General features: G+C 47.0%; 3 protein-coding genes across 4 annotated transcripts; all 3 read right to left on the reverse strand.

Moving 5' to 3' along the window:
* Positions 1 to 3,961: 3,961 nt before the first annotated feature.
* Positions 3,962 to 6,876, reverse strand: LOC101766836 (putative disease resistance protein RGA3). The gene has a single exon (XM_022827335.1). The coding sequence runs from the start codon at positions 6,347 to 6,349 to the stop codon at positions 4,103 to 4,105; it is 2,247 nt and encodes a 748-aa protein (XP_022683070.1). The 5' UTR covers positions 6,350 to 6,876; the 3' UTR covers positions 3,962 to 4,102.
* Positions 6,877 to 7,353: 477 nt separating this feature from the next.
* On the reverse strand, positions 7,354 to 13,789 carry LOC101765870. 2 transcript variants are annotated; one of them, XM_004974036.4, is made up of 16 exons: positions 13,415 to 13,789; positions 13,251 to 13,304; positions 12,900 to 13,133; positions 12,239 to 12,337; positions 12,099 to 12,154; positions 11,682 to 11,793; positions 10,773 to 10,943; positions 10,414 to 10,647; positions 9,862 to 10,071; positions 9,572 to 9,778; positions 9,336 to 9,470; positions 8,964 to 9,254; positions 8,792 to 8,890; positions 8,291 to 8,715; positions 8,155 to 8,202; positions 7,354 to 7,663 (listed from the first exon to the last, which is right to left on the reverse strand). In XM_004974036.4, the coding sequence occupies exons 1-15, from the start codon at positions 13,484 to 13,486 to the stop codon at positions 8,169 to 8,171; spliced, it is 2,433 nt and encodes an 810-aa protein (XP_004974093.1). In that variant the 5' UTR covers positions 13,487 to 13,789; the 3' UTR covers positions 7,354 to 7,663; positions 8,155 to 8,168. The 2 variants fall into 2 exon arrangements, with proteins under 2 accessions (XP_004974093.1, XP_004974092.1); XM_004974035.4 differs by having other exon boundaries at positions 9,336 to 9,482; positions 13,415 to 13,788.
* A 4,296-nt stretch (positions 13,790 to 18,085) lies between these two features.
* LOC101765462 (transcription factor bHLH14) lies at positions 18,086 to 19,367 on the reverse strand. Its single transcript, XM_004974034.3, has one exon. It carries the CDS (start codon positions 19,282 to 19,284, stop codon positions 18,454 to 18,456), a length of 831 nt encoding a protein of 276 aa, XP_004974091.1. The 5' UTR covers positions 19,285 to 19,367; the 3' UTR covers positions 18,086 to 18,453.
* Positions 19,368 to 22,977: the final 3,610 nt, after the last annotated feature.

Consider the following 22,977-nt stretch of genomic DNA (forward strand, 5'->3'; position numbering starts at 1 on the left):
CCTGGATCTTGGGGCCCCACGTGTGTGGGCTCCTGCAGCCGAAAGCCTCCAAGGCAAGGCATGATCACTTAGCGAGGAAGAACGTGGTGGTGGTTTCATGGTGGAGAAGAGTACAAGAACGCATGTGCCTTCCTGTCTCCATTGCTTTGTCATAAAAAAAATGATGTATTTTCTTTAAATAGTATGAGTGTGCCTTTAGGTTGGCAAAAGCTCATCCATTTTCTATTTTTCTTTCAAAGGTTATGTAAAAACTCAAGTACTCATAATTTCAAGCATGTATGTGAGTAAAAGAATTCAGTAACACAAAAGCTATGGATATCTGAATTTGGTAGGAGTAGATTGAAGACTGCATTATTTTTGCTGTTTACTGTTCTGATGACAACTTACAGAGCCACCTGAAAGCGTAGGGTTTTTTTTTAGAGAGAGCATGTGAAATCTCCAATTAATGAGAAGAGCATATATGTTTGTGTCCCAAAACGAAATAATGGGACAGACATCTCCCAGGATCATGTTAAATAATGCTAGGCGCATCATGTGATGAGAGCACCTAATCCGGGCCTTTTTTATGTGTAGGTGACAGGGGTCACGCCACCTAATGCGACTCTGCAAACAATTCTTTACGGACGCCTGGCTGCTGCCTGCGCCCCGTGAGTGCCATCAGTAGAGTATTCAGCAACTTGCTGCTTGATTTGCTGCCTGCGCCCCATGAGCATGCACCTACTGGGCTGGCTTCACTCCTGGCCCGCTTCGGCGGCAAATTAAATGGCCCCAAAGCGAGAGGGAGGTGGTGAAGGTAAGGAAGCTTGAGCTGGAATAGATGGGAACGAGGAAAGCAACCAGTGAAGACTGAAGAAGCGGAATTATGGGGATACTAGTAGGAGAAAGAACAGGTGGCTGATATTCTGGTCACCAATGTCAATTGTCAACTGAAGCTGGACAAAAGCGAGTGGGTGACACTGAAAAGTATAAGACTAATGGGAGAACGCTACGCGCACAAGTTGACTGACTTGTGTGCGTGCCAATAGACCAATAATAGTAGTTGACTGGTTGAGTGTCAGCATCTCCGTGGGGGAGGAACCCGTTCAGGCATTTCTACAAGCACAGCGCGTGCAGCTACAGGAGGGGAGAGAGGAATGGAATATGTGAGAACAGGAGCTTAGAAGAAAGAGGATACGACCTGATGCGAGGGCAGCACTTGGTACTCGGCGAGCTCAGTGCGCCACCACTACTGTCAAACTTGGACTGCAACAGCATCGGTGTATACAGCTCCATCTGTTTCCTGAATTCCTGTGAGCCGGATAAAAAAATGACGGTCACAATCGCTGTCAGTGGAAGAAATACAGGATCACAAATTCACACTGATTATAGATAAAGGCAGTGCGCACGCGCTCCCAATGTGACTATGTGAGCCAGCCGGCCGGCCAGGCGTTTTTACAGCAACAGGGATGGGCGGTCGAGATGGGCAAGCGGCGATGGCCACCAACTGGAGGAAAGAAATTGGATTGCACAACCAGACAGGAGACAGCCAGCGCGTGCGCTCGGTGTGACGAGAAGTCCCATGGCCCGCTGGGTAATTTCTACGAGCACCCCGCGTTCATAGCACAGCAAACATCCGGCGGACCGAGAGTGTGCGGGACCTGAGGAAGAGCAGAGCAACCATCCGGCGGCCGGCGTGCGCCCAACGAAGGACCAGCAGGGGCGCGAGCGGCGGCGGCCCAAGGGCCCCAGCAGCAGTTGATGAACAGACGCGCGGTCGCTGCGCGGTTAACCCGGCGCCCGGCGGGATCGGGAGAATCAAACCGCCTTGTCATTTGCTGGGCCGGACGAGGAGCGAAGGATGCTTGTGTGGCAAACAGTTTCAGTGTGCGGCTGCTCGAGATTAAGTGTGGCAAACAGTTTCAGTAATCGCTTGCACACAAAACAACAAACTTCCTTAGCTCTCTGGTAGCAAAATTTGGCCATAACCAATTCCACGGCAAGGTGAAAACTCTCTGATTACAGGGTCAAACAGATACTATAAAATCTCAGAGTTCTGGACATCATTTGCAAACAACAAATAAATCGTCCGAGACCCAACCTCCGGTGGATGCTCTCTTTCTTGGGCGTATTTTCAAACACGGCTCTTGTTCTCGACACGAGATGATCTAACTGCATGATCACAACATGATTCTAGTCCCCTCATCAAGATATGCACACAGGCCCGCATGCCACCACTCAGCTGTGCGTTGAGCAGAATTTGAGGTATCACGATGTTCCGAGTTTTCTTCATCCCAGTGTTTTCTTCATGTGCTCGATCATCCTGCACTGCTGCACAAGGGCAAGCAATCAATTAGTCCCAGTATTCATGCACGGGTCACATTATGACCGCAGATCAAATATTTCACCACAATGAAGTTTCACTATTGTAACCTGCAGTTCACATAATATATATATGGCTCTAACGATGTAAAACGGATTAATCAGGAAGCAAAGCCACCATTATTTTACCATGGTACTCCTACCGATCTACCGATTAATCATGTAAAACGGATTAATCAGGAAGCGCACTTGCACATTTCTGATGAACAGCACATTTCTGATTAATCCGGTGTTGGACTAGATGTTCACCTGTGCATTTCACGTGCCTTGATCAGCGAGACAAGAAGAAGCTTCCGTGGCACAGAATGGAACAGGCTTGTAATTTTTTGTATTGTCCTTTGCCGAGAAACGATAATGCTTATGCAGCACAAAACCGCGTCCAGTGATGAGTCCAAACCCAACTGAACTTCAAGTGCAGTCAATCTGATGACATACTGAAAAGAATGGAGTCAATATGCATTCAGAACAATGATGTGAGCTAGATCAATAGCAGAATTAGTTGACGGGAGAGGCGAAGCACCAGCATACATACCTCAGTTGCCTTGAGAACCACCACCGCACGAGGGAAGGAACCACTTTCGTACGTGCCCTTTATGTATAGCTTCAATGTATTTATCGCGAATAGAAGCGGTCAAGTCAAAGTACTCCCCACCTTCTCTGCAACGCCTCTGCAGGTCAGGGCAGCCATATATGGATAGGTATTCGAGGGCTGGGAGCCGGTGCAGGAGACCCTGCGGAAATTTCTCTATCCCTGGACAGTCTCCAATAGTCAACAGCTCAAGGGAAGTGAGACCATCCATCCCATCTGGCAACGCTTTCAGTGCAACGCACCACCGCACAGAGAGTCTCCTCAGCTTGGTCAGATCTCCGAGGTTTGAAGGCAGCGCCACCAAACTTCTGTTGTTGTCAATCCAGATTTCCTCGAGGGATGCGGGAAACTTGGGGAGCAGAGGAAGGATTCCGTCAAGTTTGGAGCAACGACAAATGTGCAGAGCTCGAAGGTGAGGAAAACAACGGAGTTCCTCCACGGGCCAGCGGACAATATTGCAGCTGATATTCAATTCTTCCACAGAGACCAACCAGTCCCTAAGCCCAAGTTGCAATTTGGATTTATTAAATATCGTTATGAAGACGTTGTCACCCTCAAGCTCCAAAGATCGTAGTGTGTTCAAAGGTCTTTGACTCGGGCTTTCCTGATCGTCTGGAGGCATCACCACATCTACCAGCAAAAGTGATATTTTCAAGTGGATAAGAGATGGCAAAGAGCCCAAAGGCATGCGCATCGAAATAAGAGCTCCTGTAGAATTATTCCCTTCGCGACCAAATAGATTGAGATATGTGAGAACCGGTAACCTTGGGAGACTTGCAAGCTTATCACAATTCCCAATTACTAGTTTTTCAAGCTGGGAAAACATCACCGAGCTAAGAATCTCTCCAGCACTATTTTCTGCCCATCTGTCCAACTCAGGCAAAGCAATTAATTCCATCCTCTTTAGCTTGGGGAATATTTGCAGAGAGGTATTGTCAGCTTCAGCTTCCAAGTCGATGTTCTTACACAACGTGGTCAAACTTTCCATGTCCCGTAAAGATAAATGCTCAAGAGAGGATGACAACCATACTATTGGCAGGTCCTTACACCATGGGCATCCGGACATAATAAGTTCTCTCAAGCACCGGAACATTTGAGGGTTTCTCATCCATTGCGAGATTGTGAGGCCACCGTAACTATGCACCTCCAAACTTTTTAGCTTATCATGAGGTACAAGAGATTCCATACTTGTTCATGATTAGTAGCCTCACGAAAATGATCCCAATACAACAACAATTCATTTAGATTATGTTTCTCATGGAGATTGGCCTTCGACCCACACTTTACTTCCTGCAAATTATACAGTTCCAACCTGCCGCCAATCTGTCGTAGGTCTTCGAGCTCCTCGATTCCACATCCATCTTTTGTGCCCACAACAAATCTTGTTAGTGTGCGAAGGTTGTGTAGTACACTAAGTTTTGGGGGCATTCGTTCCAAGCTACCACACCCCAAGAGATAAATATGGCAGAGCTTCCTCATAGTTCTCATACCCTCAGGTAAATATTGTAGTAGGGAGCAGTGATTAAGCCTCAAAGACAGTAAGTTATACAACATACAGATTGAGTTTGGCAAGCTAACAATACTCGAGTAAGAGAGATCAAGATACCGCAAATGTGCTGTGCGTGTGAGCATATGGACGATTGAAGTATCTCTACAAAGAATACTCAATGCTCTTGATGGCATCAGTTTTGACTTCATCAGATCCTTGTACGATGATGGTGGCATCAACAGTGTGCGAAGATACATAGTGCCTCCCAGTAACTGGCTGATTTTGTTCAATTGATAATTTCCCCGAATATGCAAGTGATGGACGTCATTTACAGGCATGTTTTGCTGAATTAACTCTTCCGCATTTGCACATTCATTTGCAACATCTTTTGCAAGGTCATGCATCAAGTCGTGCATTTTACATCCATTTATCTCTTGTTTTGAGGCATGCATAAAATAGGGCTCCCTCACTAATATCACATCTTGGAAAAAGGACCTCCAAGCCAACTCGTTGAAGATATATTCCCCTTTTTGTGTCAAGTCCATCGTCCCCTCTTCATGAAGATAACCGTTTGCCATCCATAGTTGAATCAACATGTCCTTCTCCATCTCATAGTCCTTGGGGAAAAGTGAACAGAAGGCAAAGCATTGCTTCATCTCAGGGGACAAGTGCTTGTAGCTCAGTTTTAGTATGGGCAATACCTCATCTTTACCTCTATTGGTATCACTAATATTGCAATCTGCAATGGCCTCCCATTCCTCGATTTGTTGTTTTGAACTCATCAATCCACCCATTGTCTTCAGTGCAAGAGGCAGTCCCTTGCACTTGTTGCTGATACATCTGCCAATTTTGACAAACTTTGCTTGCTCTTGCACTCCTTTACTAAATGCTTTCTTTGAGAACAATTCCCACGAATCATCTTCACTCAAACACACTAATTCATGAGGTGGAAGGGTGCCCATTATTGACGCCACTTGTCGGCTTCTACTTGTGACAACTATTGTGCTTCCTGATCCACCAATTGAAGAACAGAGTAGCGGCCTCAAGTCATCCTCCCACTTGTTTTGGTCTTCGTTCCACACATCGTCGAGAATGAGTAGGAACCTTTTGCGGCCAATAGCTTCCTGCAGTTTTCCTCGCAGAAGCTCGATCGTGTCAGGCAGACCACATGTGCTATTTGTAGCCAACTCAATTACAGATCTAACAAGAGGAATAGCTTCAAAATTTTCTGACACGCAGTGCCACATCCTCAATTCAAAGTGCTTCTGAATTTTGTCGTTGTTGTACACCATCTTGGCTAGCGTGGTCTTGCCCACACCCCCCATTCCAAGGATGGGCAGCACTTGTACATCCTGCTGATCTTGCTGGTCCAGCAACAGTTCCACCACCCCATCTTTGTCACCTTCTCTGCCAAATATCTCCATGGATTCATCCAGCGCTGAGTGCGTCTGCCGAGGAAGAGCTTGCGGCGGCGCCTCCGGAAGCGCCACCAGGCCAAACTTTGTCATCTCGGTCACGAGCTCGTCAATCTTTTCGAGCACGTTCTTCAGGTCTCTGCTCGCTTTATGACGGAATACAAGACGATTCTTTGAGGTGAAGTTGCTCAGTATCTTGCTTGCCATGGACTGGCCGCTCAGGGCCTCACGGCGCAGCGCCTCGTACTGGAAGTCGTCGAGGACGTCGTCGGCCTGGTACGCGGCGGCCTTGAGCTCCTTCATCCACGTCCGGACGGCGTGGTTGGTCTCGCTCTTCGCCTCGGCGTCAGCCAGCAAGGACTGCACGTACACCAGGTGGCGCTCGAGCTTGAGGCGGTCCTTGTCGACGCCCCACATGCGAGTGATGCTCTGCACGAGAGCGTCAGCCGCCTTGCCGACGACGCCGCGCACCACGGGGAGCAGCAGCGACTCTGCCATGTTTCCTTGCTCGCAGGGCTTCCTTGCTCTTCCTCACAGGCTCAACCACAGGGAGATCTGAGAAGAGGCAACAGGTGATGGAAACAAGGAAGAGACTTGCTGGTAGGTGCAATAATGCAAGCTGGACTGAAGGCAAGTGGGTAACAGTGACGGGGAAGATATTTCGTGGCAATTGTTGACTTGCATCATTGCGTGGCAATTGATCGCATCGGTGCACAAGCTCAATAAATGATTTCATCCGGTACAAAATAAGAGGCGGAACGATGCAGAGCAAAGGAAACCACAGCACTACAGCGAAGGACAGCACACGCTCCCGCTCCCAATGCAAGCCATCCGGTCAGGCATTTTTACAAGCACCCGGCGCGCCCGACTACAAGATAGGACAGGGAATGCGGTCAACGAAATTGAAAGGAGAGAAGGAAGCAGGTGCGGTCGGCTAGCTCTGGTGCGCGCCGGGGCCGAAGACGCAGCCCAGGCCGACCAGCCGACGCCGACGCATGGCGAGATAGGCCAACGGAGGACCTCGCGATGTGCCGAGCCGACGCCGACGCATTGCGCGAAGGTGAGCGAGCCTGCCCATTTTAGCGGCGTCGCCGTGGGGCGGCGGGCAAGCTGCGGCGATCTGGGTCCAGGCACAAGCAAGCTATTTTATTTTGTCTACAATTTCAAAACTGCCACTACAGAATTGCAAAGTGACACGGCATTTTATTTTTCTAATTATAAACTATGCTGAGTTGCTGACGACGGCTAAAGCGACGGCAGCAGATCATGTTGACGGCTAAAGAGTGGTGTGCACACCACCAACCTCACTCTGACTCAAATACAAGTCGTTTAGAGAAAGATACGCACGACGGCCATTAACGGGCAATTGATTTGGTTGTGATCGATGGATTTATTTGGTTGTATTCGATGGTCTGGGCCTAGGATATGTTATGTTGGTATGACGAAAGGCTACAGGTCGAGAGCTAGAATCGAGTGGTCGCTTTCGAAAGGTAAACTTCACGGAACACCAAGACAAAGGGCATATAAAGACGCTACCACATCATTCAAATGCACCACAATACAAGCACAGGCAGGTTACACAGACGCAAAACTTCCACAGCCTTTTTCTGATTCTGGGGGGCTAGAGGATTTCAGTACAGCTTCTCCGAAACCCAACCAGGGCAGGCGCTGTGAAAAGCAATGGTGCAACAATAAATCTAGAATAATTTTTAATCCTGGTCATCTTCAGCATCCAACCGCTTCCAAGCCTTCTACAAGGTTGCCACTTGCATGATGGTTCCCGACCACTTCACCCTCAAAAACCAGTTGGATCTACAAAACAAAGCAGTGAAGTAGTTCAGAATGATGCAGAGTTTCTAATCCGTAGATCTAGTGAGCATCTGTTGTAGCAGCTAGTATGGACGATTAAGTCCAATGCAAGACCAGATGATAGTGGCAAAGACAAACACAGTAAGGCAAGTGCAGTAAGAGCAAATGATTATGCAAAAATGTTTACTACATTTGGCAGCTATGAACAAGATGCAAGGCATGATAATATGTTACAGAAACAGCAAGGCAAGTACAACCATTTGTTGCAAAAGCTCAAATGGAAACATTTTGAAATTTGTTATACAATCGAATTTTCAAAAACAATACCAAGTAATCTGATGCCATGCTATATTTTAGCTGATTCTAATTGAAGATCCTATAGCAAGGATAAAGCTAAGGACAAAAAACTTACAGGCTAGTGGACAAGAAAAGGCTGAGTAAATTTGAACCACAAAAGGGACCACATGACTGTTAAAAGAATGTATTTCACATACCCAGTGAAAGCACTTCATCTTCTGGAATTGTATGCCGTCCCAGTCGACCTGCAATACAAGAGAAATTTACACCTAGTTAGCATTTGAAAGACTAGTCTAAGATTTGACATCACATCACATCAGGAATGGACCATACCTCCCCTGTTGCTTTCCTCCATAACCATGTCTGATATTGCTTGCACCTTTGTCATGTCTTACGCCATTCACAGCAGCCGTGTGCATAGATGGCTGCCCAGTTCGAACTTCATCTGAGAAGCCATTGTCTTGGGTGTTTCTTACTTTGCCTGAAATTGTTACATCACTGACCCCCTGAATGATGTTAAACTGATCAGTGAAGCCATTTCCGGAGGGAATTGCATTTGATGATCTGGAATCAGCTGCAGGCCCTCTCTTTTGCCGAGTGCTTTGCGCCACAGGAGTAACAGCAACAGAAGGCAATAATGATGAGTATGGGGCAGAAGATGCCGTAGCAGCAGCAATTTTTGCAGCAGCTGTAGTAGCAGAGATGATCTGTTGTGCTCCTTCACGGAGGTGAATGAAGTCTCCCTCAATCACAAAGAGCTGCAGAAGTAATTCGCATGTCAGACCCACAAACTATCTAGTACTGACAGATTGATTATGCTGTGTGAAAGCAAACCTCTGGATGACTAGCCACAAAATCGTCCAGCTTCCCATATTGCTTCTTATAGTCATGCCAGTGAAGAGGAGCCAACATTTTTCCAAGCCTATTTGGCAGCTGAGAAAAAATTGCACATGAATCAGAATTTAATCTCTACCCTGGCAACTTAATAAGGATAGAAGTAACTCACAGTTGTACTAATTCTGATTGCAGCCTCAGGTCCTGCAGGAACTGCACGTACAATGCAAGCCAATAGAGCTCTCTCATCTAGGAGAGCAGGCTCCTTTGGTACACGAGGTAACTGTGAACCAAAACCACCCACAGCTGATTTCACTGTGTCAACCTGATTTACAACATTAGGATTGAACTCTGCCGCATTGTTTTTGAAATGAATCTGGGGAGTTGCTGTAGAAAAGTTTGAAGGCTTCTGCTGCTGTCTAGGTACAGGCTCAGGTTGCTTGTCAGATGCAGCTCTTTCATCCTGGTTTTAAAGGGGGAGCTCAAATGTGAGATGCTAACAAACAGATTAAAAACTATACAAGAAACTAAGTAAAATAGAAACCTTTGATTCAGTCTTTTGCTCTTGATGTTCAACCATTCCAGTTCGGTTGTTCACATTTGATGGTGAGTCCTGTTCTTTGAAGGCTTTATGCTGCTCATCATAAACTGCATGATCAGCTACGTTCGATTCCACAACCTGTGATGTTTTCTTTTAAAAAAATATTAATAGAGACTAACCGTAAGTTCACGAGTTGATTCTAAATTGCAGAAAAAGCAAACATCAAGAAAACGACTAACCGTAAGTTCATGAGTTGATTCAGCAGGCACACTTGCAGGACTCTGCTGTTGTTTCCCATGGGCATTAAGGTGATCTGGATGGCTAGCCTGGCTTGGCTTGGAGGACAGCTCATCAGTATTAATAGTGGTGGGTTGTAATGCAGTCTGGTCTGATTGGGATGGTTGGTAGTTTGTTTCATCTTGTGGTTGTGAGACATTTTGTACTTCCTAAATGAGAATAAATTAATTTCAAAATCAGAATTGGCACCCTTTAAATTGTGGTGTGCAAAGTGCTTAAAAAATGTAGTTACCTGCTGATTTGCCCAATGTAGGTTAGGTTGAATTGTTGACTGTGACTGAAAACTGCCAAATTGAGGAACACCAGAGTTGGGCGATGCTAAAGGTTGAGGAATGCCTTGATGAATCATATAAGAATGCAACCCAGCAATATGTCCAGGTGGAGCATAACCACCTATGCCCAACAGAGAAGATGGAACGGGTACAGCAGAGGCATTATTGCCCTTAAAAAAAAAGAGTTACACATCTTGTAAGTACTTTGTAACAAACAATGTTATGTGTTATATATTCATAAAATACAGAAGCTAACCGAATAATCGTAATTGAAAACATAAAGTTTAGAAAACAGGTAAGGCAAAAATAAGGACACAAGGTACTACAACAACAGTAACTAAAAACAGAAAGGACTCCAGAAACAGGTAAGGCGGAACTGCAATACAGGGAAAGAAAGGCATAATGAATCGCAGTGAGTTTATGTCAAACAAACAACCGTGACTGATTCAAGATTCAACCTTCACCTCCCATTGTTTAAATTGCTTATTGAAATTACTTGAAATCAGTAATACCTTTACAGAGACATCCACAGTTCCATTGTTTTTCAGTTGCTGGTTGCCATCTGCTGTAGCACTACCATTTGAAGCCACGCTGTTCGCTATGCTTTGAACAAATGATGATTCAGCTGACCCCTCCCGAGAAACTTGTGGGCCCTCTTTTGGTGCACCAGACCGTTCTCTTGCCTCAGTTAATTCTAGTTGAAGTTGTTGTATTGTATGTAAAAGACCCCGTTGCATCTCAGCATACTATGGAAATCAAGAGGAAAAGGTGAAATTCTAGTCTAACAAAGGGATATAAAAAAGGGTGTAATATAGGAAACCAAAGCATGCATGAATACTGGAGTGGTGTTTTTATAATCTAAAAAACTAACCTGCTGCTGGGAACTAATCCAATATTGATTAAATTGCTCCATGCGCTCACGTAACTCAACTTGTAGGGATTGAGACTGCAAAGCATCCATTTCACGAACTTGGGAAACCCAAGCATGAGCTTCCCTCAACTGCTCATCTTTGTAAAGAATGTTCTCTTGAGCAACTCTATGCTGGAAAAAATAAAATGGTTATAAATGCCTGAATTTAGAATTACAATTATTTTTAGTTTGAGAAAGAAATCATGCAACAAGACCGAGTATTCAAGAAGAAACTGTCCTATAACTAAATGACATTTTCAATGCTTAGTGAAATAGTCTAGGATTCTCACTCAAGACAATAAACAAATATAATCACAAAATAATTGTAGGCATGTAATTACAAAGGATGTGTAAGTGTTGGAACATATTAGGGAGCTACATGGTACGTGCTATCAGGATTAATGCGGTAAGTTCATTACAGACAACTAGCATTTCCGTGATTTGAAAAATTGGAAGATACACCAGCTTTTGTCTCGGAGATCATGCAAACTAAGACAATACTATGCCAGATATGAAACATTCAGTATTATGACAATGCATACCTAGTAACAGCATAACCTGTCACATACAGAGATCCGATTGGCCCTGAACCCAGGCAGCGTGACCTCACCGTAGGCGGCAGCCGCACCACAAGGGCAGGGATAGAAGTGGCTAACCCTAATAGACTGATATTCCCATTGCTTGCCATAAATTGGTACAACTCATCTCCTTATATAGAGAGGATTACTTGATGCCCAAGTAAGAGATCTAATCTTATCTCTAAACCTAGCTCTAAAGGGCCTGCCACCGTACTGCCGACCCGGCCCATATGGCCTCTGACAGCCCATGACATAACCATAGAGTGAAATGGAGATGGCTTATCAAATATACCTGTTCCTCTAATGCAATGAACTGGCTTTCTTTTTCTCGCAGATGTTCTTGAAGATCATGAATTTGTTTAAGATGTTGGGCTCTTTCAGCTTCAGAGGTGTCGCGTTCCCTTCTGCGGGAAATTAGAAAACATCATACATTTACTTTGCAATGAACTGTTGATTGTGAAAACTATGAGTAACTAAAGGAACAGTTTCCGTATTTTTGTATGAATAGGTGTAGAAATTTGCTGGGTTCTTTTTTACTCAAAGGAAGGCGGCTCGCCATAGAAGCAGCCTTGCCAGAGCAACCTAACAAGTCCACAGCACGTATGGAAAGGAATTTGAATACTGCTTCAAAATTAAAAGATGTTCAACTCTATGAGAAACTATTCGATGTAGTGAAATCCAGTTCCACACCAAGCAATTCAAGTAGTACCTGACAGTTGCCAGTTCTTTGGTCTGTTCTCTAAGCAAATCTTGATTCGCCCACACCTGACAGAACGAAACAAGATGTCAGACATTTTTCATCATCTCTTGCTGTGAAGATTGCAAGACGTAAAAGTGAAGACCACTAACCGTTTGATGGTCAATCTTCAGAGCGTTCAGTTCTCTATCCTTGTCATTGAGTTTCATTTCTAGCTCGAGAATGTACTGCTCCCGCTCATGCAGTTGGTCCTGTCCAATCCAAACACCAAGTTTTAGTTTCAAATAAGGACCAGACAATCCTAGCATACTCTGATTGAAACAAAACAAAGTAAGAAGCAAGAACATGAAATCAAAACAACAAGACTAAGCTACCCTGTGTCTTGTCATTATAGAAACAAAAAAACCAACCAAGAACAATGCAGCATGTAAATGTCTTGAGCATAACCACTACTCGAATTTGTTCATCAGCATATCACCACTGGTGGAACTGCTCAATCATGGCAAAAATCTAGCAAAGCACAAGGATGAGAACGTAGCTACACTCTCATCCACCAGTACGACATGAAATTGGTCAACCATTTCAATGCCAACAACCACTGAAAGGTACTTCCAATTCCTGCCCACGAGACTTCTCAGAAAGTCGAAATCATGAAAAAAACACAGGTGGAGTACTATACCACATCCCTAGTGAACATTAGTCAGTATTACTGGCCAAAATCATCTCCGATCAGTAAATTAGCATGTGCTTCTTGGCAGCTACTAGTTGGTATGGAAACACTGAGGTCATTGAAAGCGGAGCAAAAGGTACAACCTTGAGCTTGGCAGCAGCCGCGGCGTGCTCCTTGGCAGCCGCCTGGAAGCTCTGCTGCGCCTCGATGATCTGCGGGTGCGCGATGGCCTGCGCTCGCAGCTCGATCTCGACCTGCTGCAGCTCCTCCCGCTGGCGCACGACGCTCTGCAGGCGCTGCTGCAGGATGTCCTCGCTGAGGCCCCCGCTGCCGTCGATGGTGATGGCGCAGAAGCCGTCCAGTCCACCCGCCCCTTCCTGCACGCACAGCACCCGAAGCGGTCACCCACGGCGGGAACCACAACCCCGCAGCACGAGAGGTCGGAGCGAGGAAAATGGCTGCATTTCTGGGTGTCGCCGGGAGCGAGAACGCACCTCGTAGATGGCTCGGTCCTCCGATTGACCCATCTTCCCGTGGTCCGCGGCGTCCTGAACAGGAAGCAACAACAGAAAGGGGTGAGTACGGTAGTGCGCAGTACGGATGATGGTGGGAGAGGAGGGTTTTGAGCTGTTTGGGATGGGGGGAGAAGGCGATGTACCTTGGCGCCATTGGAGCGGAGCGGGGCGTCGGGGACGGCGCGCCACTCCTTGCGCGCCGCCGCGGTCTCCATCTGCGGCGGGGTGGCCGCGGTCCCTGCCCCGCCTTCCTCCTCGCGGGATCGGGATCTGGAAAAGGCGGCGGCTAGGGTTTTGGGGCTCGGCGCGCCGCGGGGGTCGGCGAGGCGGGGGCACGAGGGCGCACGGGCGACGGCGGCGGGGGGGTGAGACGGGCTAGGGTTTACGCGCGGAGGGGGAGGGCGGCGATCGGGGGGCAGGGACGGGAATTTGGGTGGGGGATTTCCGCTGCCGGGACGGGAGGGAGTGGCGTGCGATTGGGGGAAGGGAAGACGGGTGGGGAGGAGACGGGGGAGAGGCGAGGAGTGGCGAGACTGACCCGTGGAGAGTGGATGTGTGCGTGTGTCGTTTTGTAGGAGGGCGATGATGGGCGGCGCCGCCGCGGGGCTTCTTCTTTTCTTCGTGGGCTGGGTGTTTCAGCTGGGTTTCGCGGCCCATCTGCCGGGCCACGCACACGCCCGCGAACCGACAAAGGAAAGATGGGGACGGGGCCGAAAGCAAGATGAGAGAGATGTGGACTATCATGGGCTGTGGGGTTGTTGGGCTGCCCTTACTGATCCCGACCAAAAAAAGAAGAACAAAGCCCACGGTGCGATTGTAGCATCACTTGCTGGGCCGAAGAAGTTCCAGAACATACAAGTTGGCCGAGAGCCCATCCATCTCCAGGCCTATAATTCTTACCAACAAAATCCCAGACGTCGTCTCACACCTTCTTTTTGTCCTTTTTGTTGTGCTCCCTTTTTTCCTCACCTCGTTGTTATGGGCCGAACCACCTTCCTTCGAATTTTCGAAGCGTGGGCCTCCATTAACCGACCGACGAGTTTGTTCCGACCGGAAATCTAGGTACAAGCTACATGGCTTCCATTAATGGAGATTCATGCGGTCGATGGGACCATACGATCTTCTTCATCTTCTTTTCGACAGTCAAGCTCAATCATGGTCACAGCGTGCCGTCGCTCGCTCACGTGCCGACGAGAAGGCAAGGCGGAGGATGCGAGCTTGGCAGAGGGGGTGGGTGGTGGGCACGAGCAGCTGGTGGTAAGGTCGCCGTCGGTCGCTGGTGGTGGTCGAGGGCGACGGCGGTGGATGTTAGGGTTTCCGAGTTGCCAGGGCTCCAATGGTCACTGGCGTACGAAGATAAGGCTGGAGCTGGCGGGAGGCCCAACGGTGGTGGTGGTTTGACCGGCGGTGGTTGGGTAAGGCCAGCCAACTGGTGAGTGGTGACCGGCGACGAGGGGTGAGGAAGACCATGAGATTAGGAAATGACTAGTGGAAATAGCGGTGGTGGGTGGCGCAACAACCGCGGTGGAGGCAGCGAGCTGGGGGGGACGTAGCTACGTACTCCCTCTGTCTCTTAATATATGTCGCCGTGGGAAGTGTGTTGATCAAACTTTTTTAAATTTGACTACATTTGTAGAAAATATTAGCAACATTTATATTTTTAAATAAATTTATTATGAAAATAGATTCAACGACCTACCTAATGAAACTAATTATGTATCATAAATATTAATATTTTTTTATATATTTGATAAAGTTGATTATGTTTGAATTCTCGGAAACTGAGAATGACGAAACTGAGAATGACGGTAAAAAAAAGGATGAAGTGCGCAAGAAAGAAGAAGCGGCGGCCGAGGGGACCCTGGACGGTCTACCTATCTGGCTTGCGTAAGCAGCCCCCGGTCCACGCACCAGCTGTCCAATGTCCATGCACGCACGTGTCCGTACGTACGCTGGCAGGAGAGGAGACCTGTTTTGAAGTAGCATGTCCCCCCCTAATGGGCACGAGAACGAGCGTGCCCCCCGGCCAGGAGGAGAGCCCAGGGAAAACAGTGCTGCACTGCAGCCTGCCTGAGGGAGGCCGGCATGCACTATCATTCATCGATGCATGCGCTCTCCTGTTTTATATTTTTGTCTCTCTCTCTTTTTTATTTTCCATACACACAAAAGATTAATTGAAGCATGTGAGTGACTGCCGCGTCTGCCCTCTGCAGTTCAGCGCGTCCACTTGTTCACTGAACACTAGTGGTGCACCGTCCATGGCTAGGTCCCATGGCTATGGCCCCTTTTCTTCCTCTTGCTCTTGTGATGCTGTGTCTCTTGGGAAAGAGGACGAGCGCTATCATCCCTGTGCTGCTGTGCAGTGGGCGTGGACCCTCCGATCCAGACTTGCAGGATGCCAAGCAGCCTCTATCACCATTCACCAATCACCATCTCGTCCGGATATACCACACGGATTACCTCATCAATGTGGGCGAATGCGATTTTTTTCGAAAACACGTGTAGCCGTCGAGCACACGTGTAGTACTGCTACGGCTTGTTTCAGGAAAGAGAGGTGGCTCCCACCAGTATATGCGTACGCGTGGTTCTCCATCCATGTCCAGAGGCTGCGGTGGCGGCTCTGTCACATGTATCATGACTCTGTCTGCTGTCCTCCGGGGTTGACGGCCTGCCCAGGGGTGCCCTGCTGCGGGGAGATGTTTGTATGCACGTAGAAACATTTATGAACCAAAAAGTAAAAATATCCTATAATTTCGAACGTAAGAAGTATTTTCTAGGACACTTTGTCCACTTGCATTGCATGTTTGCGACCATTCCATTGATGGTATGATCGCAATCCGCTCCATACGATCTTACAGTCTCTTGCTCTTGTTCCTAGCTAGTATTTAGTAGCCGGCTCTGTGCACATGTACGATGTATATGTAGAATCAAATCGTATCAATCAATACCATGCCATTGTATCATAACATACTACTACCCGATATAGGGATGGCAGTTCTAATACCCATGGAACCAGCCATCCATGGGTGGACCTGATTGGGGCAAGGATAAGGGGCAAATTTGTCCCGTGGGGACAAATGGGGCGCAAGTTACATTTGCTTCTGGTGGTCCATGTGGGCCTAAAATTAAGTAATTCTGCTTGTGGTTCAACTAATAATATGCAGCCCAAAATCTAACTCATCTAAGCTAGATAGTATATATATTCTCCACTCTACCAGGAACCCTAGCGCACCCATCCCCACCATTCCCTTAGCCAACCACAACCACACAATCATATGAAGTAACATCACTACTTTTGCTATGATCTACAGATGCACACAGTAAAAGGTGTTAGTCAAAGTTGTGTTTCGGAGACCATGTTGATGTCCCAAAATGACACTTATTTTTGTGACTTAAAGGAGTATATATATTAACTTGTGCCGTATCGTTGACGGTGGCGTGTGTGTGTATATATGAAAACATGATCTATCTCGATGTGACAAGGAGTTAACAAGATCTCAAATATTGCATGACACCATATAAACTAACCCAAGTGAGCCTTAACACTTGATCAATTCCCCGGTATGAATGGGAAACTGATGATTTTTCTTTCTGAAAGGAAAAAGATATGTTTCCTAGGAACCAATATGATATGCAGTTGAAAGTTCAACACACATGAGTAGATACGATCAGAAGTCGGTATCACGCATGTGCAGTCCTCTTCTTTTGAAAAAGTTATATTTGTCTCTATCCCATCGATTGTGACAAAAGTTTAATTTTGATGGGTTATTGATTCCATGCCACTCTCTTTTTCCACACAAAAAACATTTTTGAAATGTGCTGTCACATAATTGTATTATTATTTATGCTATGAACAATAATCGATCCCTATTTTCATTTTCACTCATCACCTCTCACGCCCTTTTCTCTACCGTACCCATGCATGCACCCATCGCAGCCATGAAATGAAAGCCTAACAGACACCTGTACATTATTCCACATCCCACGATGGACAAAGTGTAAAAAGTTAGAGGATAACTAAACTTAGGTCCAGAGCTAATCAAAATTGCTTACACATTTTTGTGCTGTCATTAATTAGTTTGAACTATCATATTTGAGCTGTAATAGCAGCTTCTGTGCTCCCTTGAGAATGGATGTGGTCGGACTAGTCCGCCGGGCTATTGTAATAAGGTCATTTTTTCTTCCCCTTTCAATAAAAAACATTCAAGGCACATTTGCAAAAAAAAGTTGTAATAGTAGTCTCGCACTAAAGTTTATGAAGAATATCCTGTGAAAAATAAAATAACTAGATTTCCTTTGATACAATACGATATAAAGTACATCTATCATTCAAAAATTAACGTTGGGGACTGTATAGTTTAATTGCACAAATCCGAAAAACACCATTACCATGCCTCCGAGAAGATATTGATATTTACCAAGCACATGGTTAATTTGATTCAAATGATATATGATTTGTTAAGCAAATGAAACTTTCGTCTGAACTAATGTAGCATCAAACTAAACATCAGTAGTGCATCATAGATTCATAGCTGATGCAGAATAATATCAGGTAGCAAATCGTCGAATAGAATCTCAATCTCATCAATTGCTGCGAGGAACAAACACATGAAGCACGCAATACGTATTCTAGGTGGGATAAAATAAGCTTCTGCAATGGATGATCAAATACAACATATAAATGAATAGCATGAGATGATTGTTTTAAATAAAATGAATAGCGTAAGGAACGAAAATAGGCGTGTGAGTGTTACACAGTACATGAGATAGGAACACACGAATAGCACGGATATATAGCATATTTCAACAATAAATAGAATGCTTAAATTAAAGGCCTGTTATTTGGATTAATGATAATGTAGCATGGTGTGGGAAAGTATTGAGATTATGTTCAAATTTGAACTGATCTCAAAATTTCGCAGAAACGCACATGCACCTCTACATCTACTCCAAACACTCACTGAACCATTGAAATTATTTACGCGCGGAAGCATTATATTATTACCACCTAAAAGATAACCACCATGCGCGCATTACAATGCGTGCAAAGTGTGACCACGGACGACGCAACATCGATCAACAATGGTGACTGGTGAGAAGAGATATGCACGTTACAGGCCAGATGGCAGTGATTCCAAGCCGGCCGGCCAATGCAAGGCTGCCGGCGACAAGCCAGCTACAGCTAGCCGCTGTGCTGCAGCCTGTGGAGCAGCGCCGCCCGGAGGCGGCCCTCGTCCCGCAGCGCGGTGGGCACGTCGACGACGGCGTCCTGCACGACCACCCCGCCGACGCGGCACGCGCAGGCGTGCTGCACGGGCAGGTCCAGCGAGCGGAGCGCGTCCATGAGGCGCGCGGTGGCGTGGCGGTGACGCGCCGCGGTCGTCAGGCGCAGCGCCGCCGACTCCTGCCCGACCACCATCCGCACCTCCAGCTTCTCATCCTCCTCGAGCCCGAACGAGCCGGCCGCCGGGGCGGCGCCGTCGTCGTCCACCACGAGGAACGGGCTCGCCTTCCGCAAGGCGGCCCGCGTGGCCTCGACCTCGAGCTGCTCCACGCGGGCGCGCAGCTCGGAGATGTAGGCCGTGGCGTCGGCGAGGAGGGACGCCTTGTCCATCCGGGTCACGTTGGGCACGGCGGCGCGGAGGTCGCAAAACCGGCGGTGGAGCTTGTCCCGGCGGTGCCGCTCGGCCTCCACGTGGCTGAAGGCAGGGCCGGCCCCGGAGCTGGGCCCAGGCTTCCGCCCCCGCCGCTTCGTCGCCGCAGCTGCCGGCGGGTTATTATTATTCATGCTGGACAAGTCAGCGGAGCTTCCGCCCCCGTCGCCCGACACGGCTCCATGCTCTAGGGGCGGCTGGTCCTGTGCGTTGTCGTCGTCGTCGTCCATCAGCCATTGCTCCAGCACCTCGGTGTAGGGGAACTCGAGCACCAGGCCGCCGTTGCCGGCAGCGGAGAAGAAAGATGCTGGGGAGGGAGGGTTGCTGGTGGAGGAGGTGGGGCGGGCATGCTCATCCATGGAAGATAGCAGCACGCGATAGTACAATACTACTTTACTCTACGCTCAGCTATATGTAGTGCCACTCCCCTTGAACAGGCATATATCGTTAGAAATGGCAGGCTTGGTTGGATCACTTCCCTTTCATAGGCATATTTCTTTTAATAGGCATATTGGATGCTCGAGGTGTCCGTGTATTTAAAAGTGCTGTGTTGGTGCATATCAAAATCACCCTACTTTTTAATAATAGCCTAAAAATTCATACTTTTTAATTAATCTTTTGTTTGGTAATTACTGAAACAATTGACTGATCATGCCTTACGATTTAGTACCAGTGAATTCATGTTTGAAAGCATTTTCATGTGATGTCAGATTTCATAGTCATGAACATTATAAAATACTATCCCTCTAATTTAAATGTAAGTCGTTGCAGCATCATGGGCTGCAATATGACACTTTGGTTGCAAATTAAGCATATTTTTTAAAATAGACAATTTAGTAATATCAACTACACGTGTTGTCATTCTAGTAACATCAAAACCATGCCTTGTAAATGATCAGACCCGGCCCTGCTAAGCCTTAATCAGAAGCATAAAATCAAGAGCTCACTAACGAAGCTAGGCGCACCTAGCTAGTAAAAATCATGGAGATAATTGAATACTAAAAGTTACCCCTTATTGTATTAGTACTAGCTCCCTCCACTAATAAACAAGTGATGTGTAGATGTTTTTGGGTGGTTAAGTTGATCATTCAAATGTTGGTAGAGCATATTAATTTCTTCTTATATATGTAGCTAGTATTCGGATAGATGGAGATGTCTGTTGTGCTGAGTGTAAGCGACCAGGTCTCTCTCTGTACATGACCGTTAGCGTTAGGCTCAGGTGCTGTTAGTCTAGAACCGAGTCCTACGGCGACTCTCCTGTGTACCGAGTCCATCGGCCTCTCTCCTAGAATATTCTAGGTCAGGTCAGGTAGTTGCACACGTTCGGCCGCTGGCCTGTGTGGTATACGTGGGTGTTTGATCCTGGAACTAAAGTTTAGTCCGTGTCATATCGGATATTCGGATCCTAATTAGGAGGACTAAATATGAGCTAATTACAAAACTAATTGCAGAACCCCTAGGCTAAATCGCGAGACGAATCTATTAAGCCTAATTAATCCATCATTAGTGAATGTTTACTGTAGCACCATATTGTCAAATCATGGACTAATTAGGCTTAAAAGATTCGTCTCGCGATTTAGCCTAGGGGTCGTGAAATTAGTTTTATAATTAGCTTATGTTTAATACTCCTAATTAGTATTCAAACATTCGATGTAACAGGAGCTAAAGTTTAGCCTGTGGATCCAAACACCCCCTATGTACTCACCGATTGTGATCAATACAAGCTGAGCATTCTACCTTTCTCACTCTTACACTAAGGCATATGAAGTTCAGACAATTGAAGATAGAAAGAAAACCCAAAGATCGTAGAAAAGTCTTGCCCTCGGATAAATGGAGATGTCTGTTGTGCTAAGACATGGAACGTGGACGAGCTCCAGCTACAAGATCCCTACTACTGCATGCACTCACGCCAAGCTTCAGCAGTCTCCTTCAACGAAACAGACTGAAGAATCTGATGGGATCGTTGGTAGCTTTTGGAGTTTGCAGCGTGTTCGATTTCTTGGGGGCAATTCATTTGGCATGCCAAAGCTGCATTATTATTAGAGTATACAAGTCAGGGTGCACGTGGTTTCCTCGTACGCACCTGGCGCGTGTGGCCCGCGGGTACGTCCTTATCGCGGCCTCGTGGCTGTCGTGCGTGGTGGTCCAGCGCGCGGGCAGGAGGGGTTTTACATCAACAGTGCTGTCAATGGGCCGGCCGGGGCTGGTCACGACGTCGTCTCGTGTCTCGTCTCGTCGTCGTCCTCATCCATCCTCATCGTCTCTGGAGCCATGGCTCCGGGACCTTTTGCCTTGCCAGAGGCGAGTTCCAACTCGAGCACCGGCGGCGGATGGGAGGTGTCCGGCCGGGAAGCTAGGGAGCTCGATCAGGGAGAGGGGGTCTGCTGCCGTGTGGTGCTGCTGGAAAAAGGAGGAACGGCTGCCGAGACGGTCATCCATGGACCATGGCTGCTGGAGCATGCGGTACTATGCCAGCCTCGCAGCCCGGCAGTCAGGCAGTGTCCTTGCTTCCCTTTAACAGGCATATGCGTTGCTCAGGTGGTGGGTCTAGCTAGCTGTCTCCTATAGCAGGCTGCAGGAATGCAGCAAGAGGAAGCAAATGCAGTGGGGGGCTACACCCCCCTAAACTTTAAATTTAGTACCTGTCACATCGAATGTTTGATACTAATTAGGAGTATTAAATATAGTCTAATTACAAAACTAATTGCACAGATAGAGTCTAATTCGCGAGACGAATCTATTAAGCCTAATTAGTCCATGATTTGACAATGTGCTACTACAGTAAACATGTGCTAATCATGAGGTTCTGCAGTTAGTTTTATAATTAGCTCATGTTTAGTCCTCCTAATTAGCGGTCGAACATCCGATGTGACCCTCCTAAAGTTTAGTACTTCGTATCCAAACAGCCCCTAAGCTACCTTGGCAGACCTGAATAGGGATGGCAGTCGGACCCATGGGTGCAGGCATAGGTGTGAAATTCCACCCGTAGGTCTAGACCCAACCTGACCCGCATTAAGGTGTGTTGGGTGTGGGTGTGAATTTTCACCCGTGAATGCCAATGGAGCCCATTATAACAAGGTATATCATAGTTCACCTCATGACACGTGACCCTTTGCACCATGAATTCGGCCTAGCCCAACTGAAACCCTAGACTACACATTCAGTCAGTTACTTGGTGGTTTTATGTTTGCTGAATGGGCATTGTGCTAGTCTTGTATTGTCTCTATTTAATTCTTTATTTGCTGAAGCCTGGACTATTCTTTTTGTTGACTGAGACGATCTTATTAGTTATTATTATATATTGATTGATATCATGTGATCATGTTGATATATATTGTATATTGCACTCATGGGCAACCCGAAACCCGATGGTGACCCATGGGTGTAGGTGCGGGTGTGATATTTCACCTGCGGGTCTATCCGAGGGCGGGTGTGATCAAATGTTGCGGGTCTTGTTGAGGGCGGGTTTTTACTCCACCGCACCTCACCCACACATTGCCATCCCTAAACCTGAAAGGCAACGTAAAATCAAGAGTCCGGTGACCTAGCTGCAGGAAATTGTTAAAGAATCAACGCACACCTGCACCTGAAATCGATCTTAATCGTTGATCTCATTTCGGAGTGGTTAGTTCTAGCAGCTCTGTCATAGCGTCTCTCCATCTCTCTCACAAAGAAAATTTATTAGGAGCAGAATCGATGGAGGCAGGGCGTACGTCTCTCTCCTCAGCACTCCCAATGAGATTCGAGCTAAATTTGGAGGGTGTCGTTGGGAAAAGATTCCTTCGCATGTACATGTGGTCACATGCTTTATCTACTCGTCTATCTCACTTACATGATGTGCCATCCAATGGCACGGGGAAAATCCATGTTTCGTGTGTGTGGGGGGGGGGGAGGGGGGGCGTAAAGGCGATGGCATTGATGGCGTCACCTGTATGGGTCTGGTTTGGGGTTTACATTGGGTGCTGCTATAGATCTTTGGGCACCACACAATTGTAGTAAAACTAATGGTCGGGATAATACAATGACGGATTTGATAACAAATAAGAGTAGTT

The sequence above is a fragment of the Setaria italica genome, chromosome VI (assembly GCF_000263155.2).
Source record: "Setaria italica strain Yugu1 chromosome VI, Setaria_italica_v2.0, whole genome shotgun sequence".
Lineage (NCBI taxonomy): Eukaryota > Viridiplantae > Streptophyta > Magnoliopsida > Poales > Poaceae > Setaria > Setaria italica.